Genomic DNA, 2802 nt, shown 5'->3' on the forward strand with positions numbered 1-2802 from the left:
TCAACCATAAAGTACTACATTACTTCCAATCATAAAGCCAAATGCATTTTAACATATCATTTATATTAATGTGTTTAATTCTTTAATATATATTAATTCTCTTGTTATGTGTTTTATACAAGTTAAAATATAAGCATAATTTATTAATAGTCTATTTTACTCTTAAAAATATTTTATTTTTCCTTAAGTTTTGATTAATTTTTATAAAATTTAAAAGAATTATTTTTTAACACTTTACATAGGTAAATTTAATTAATTTTAAAAGTTTGAAATTAAATTAAATTATAATTTAAGAATATTTGAAAAGATTAACTCTCAAGTTTATACATTTTACATAGGTATAAATTTTATTTTACTTTTAGAATGTATTAGCCACTATATTTCTCACTTTTTGTTAACAATGAAGTGAATGCTAGTAAAGTTTTTTAAAATAAAATACAAAAATATTGATTCCAAGTAAATCCAAAAATGGATAATAACTGGCAAAATATTGATTTTTTTATATATTTATTTAAAAGGGAGGCTGCCATCAAGCTATCAAAATCGAGCATCAATGGCAAAATAATGGGGTTTTTTACCCAACTAGATTAAAAAAAATTAAAACACCAAAATAAGATGTTAGATAAAAGTAAAACAAAAATCATGGACTTGAAAATTCAACAAAAAAAAGTTTAAATTAAAAAACAAATAAAGCAAGACTTGACAAGTAGTATTAAAAACAAAAACAAAAATTAGCAATTAATAAACTATATTCAAGCACAATAATTACATAACACTCTTAAATTACTAATATTTTACTTTTTTAGAAATGTAATTTTTTTAATTTTAAAATAATTACAAATACTAAAAATTATCACATAACACTAAACTACTAACATTTTAATCTTAAAATAATTATAAAAAATTACTAACATTTTTCTTCTTTCTCCTCCTTCTCCTTCTTCTTCTTCTTCTTTTTCTTCTTTTCTTTCTCTCTTGCAGATTCAAAAATTGGGGACCGGTGCTTATATGGTCCCCATTACAAAATTTTATTTTTTTCTCTGTCTCTACAGGTGGCATGGGGGTGGGGGGGGGGACACGTGGCGAGGCAGCAGGAGTCGACCTCTCAGCAGGAGCGATCGAAGTCGCACCTCCAGTCCTGCTCGACCTTGTTTTGACCGATGAATTTTAAAAATTTAAAATTATTAAAATATAATAAAATAATAATATTTAAAAAATAAATTATATTATTAAAAAAAATAGGTCATACTGTCGGTAGGCTCGACCCAAAAAACAACCCATTTTCGTAAATAATGTATCTGACACCCTATTTTAAATTTTTTTTTAACCCAATTGGGTAAAAAACCCTACCAAAGTGCATTACAGAATTGAAGTTTAAGTAATTTAAAAAAATTCTAGATACCGATTAACTACAAATAACGAAGTTGAAGGGGCAAAACACAAATTAACCATTCTTATAAAAACTACAAATAATTTATCTAAATGCTGGGTCACCAAATGAAACCCACAAAACTAAAGCCCACAAACACTGAATGCACAAACAATAGATAAGCCTATAAATTCTCACCCTTTTCCTCACTAATTCCAACATTTAGTCCACGCCCCCCTTTTACTTAGGGTTTTTGATTCCTTAGTTTCTTTCTGTCATCTTTATCTTCGATCAATCAATCATGACTGGCAAAGCCAAGCCAAAGAAGCACACAGCCAAGGAAATAGCAGCGAAGATCGACGCCGCCACAACCAATAGAGGCGGCGGCAAGGCCGGATTAGCTGACCGTTCAGGTGTGGAGAAAGGTGGACATGCTAAGTACGAGTGTCCTCATTGCAAAATAACAGCTCCAGATTTGAAGTCGATGCAGATTCATCATGATGCCAAGCATCCCAAGGTTCCCTTTGAAGAGTCAAAGCTTGTGAATCTACATGCTGTTCATGTGGTTGAGCCTTCCAAGCCTCGTCCTGGTGTTAGGGGTAGCCTTAAAAAGTGATAATAAAAAAACCCAAAAAATGTGTTTTTCGTCAAGCTTTGATGTTTTGTGATGTTTCGAAATATGGGTTTGGTTCCTTTTTCATCTTTTAATTGTTTGTCACGCTAGCAGTCGAGATGGGAATGAGAAAGGGGTTGGGGTGAAAAAAGTTGGATTATTCTTGTAAGGGTCCCCCTTGATTTGATGTCGATGATGAATGGTGTTGTTATAGCTTCTTCATTTAATGCTAATGAAGTGTTTGTGCAATATATGTTGTGCTTGTTTTATTTTTTTTGTTTCTTCTCTTTTAAGCATTTAAATTTGATTGCTTTCTTATTTGACTGATTCTTATGGTTGCTGACTTATAGTAGGTTGTTTATGTGTTGCCTGTTGGCATTAGCAAATAGGTTTTAGTTGCTGTAGCTATGATTGATTGAGAAGTGTGATAGTTGAAATGCTTGGATGTTTTCAGTTTGGGATTGTTAAGATGATTTTCAAAGTAAGAAGAGCTTGGGTTTGATGGTTTCATGGGGTTAGTAACCTTAAAAAACGGTTGTGCCGGAAACGGTGATGTATATAGTTGAATCAAATAGATGTTTATATTAAAAAGTTAATGTGTAATTTTGAGATTAACATCTAGATTTTGTCTTCATTGTTTTGCAGTTGCAGTTTGAGTCTAATCTTATTTGGGCGGGGATGATTGTAAAACCCTTGGCAGTTTAAGTGTACTCTTATTTGGGTCTATGATTGTAGAACCCTTGTAGTTTGAGTCTAATCTTATTTGGGTCGGGATGATTGTAAAACCCTTCCAAAGATGATTTCATGATTTCAACTTAGT

General features: G+C 31.1%; 1 protein-coding gene across 1 annotated transcript; it reads left to right on the top strand.

Moving 5' to 3' along the window:
- The first annotated feature begins 1553 nt into the window (after positions 1 to 1553).
- On the top strand, positions 1554 to 2233 carry LOC108459345 (protein METHYLENE BLUE SENSITIVITY 1). The gene has a single exon (XM_017758703.2). It carries the CDS (start codon positions 1671 to 1673, stop codon positions 1983 to 1985), a length of 315 nt encoding a protein of 104 aa, XP_017614192.1. The 5' UTR covers positions 1554 to 1670; the 3' UTR covers positions 1986 to 2233.
- The last annotated feature ends 569 nt before the right edge of the window (positions 2234 to 2802 follow it).

The sequence above is a fragment of the Gossypium arboreum genome, chromosome 4, assembly GCF_025698485.1.
Source record: "Gossypium arboreum isolate Shixiya-1 chromosome 4, ASM2569848v2, whole genome shotgun sequence".
In the NCBI taxonomy this organism is placed as follows: Eukaryota; Viridiplantae; Streptophyta; class Magnoliopsida; order Malvales; family Malvaceae; genus Gossypium; species Gossypium arboreum.

Bases quoted from the DNA above. Each gene is read 5' to 3' on its own strand.
- LOC108459345 (XM_017758703.2), top strand. From the start codon at position 1,671: ATGACTGGCAAAGCCAAGCCAAAGAAGCACACAGCCAAGGAAATAGCA.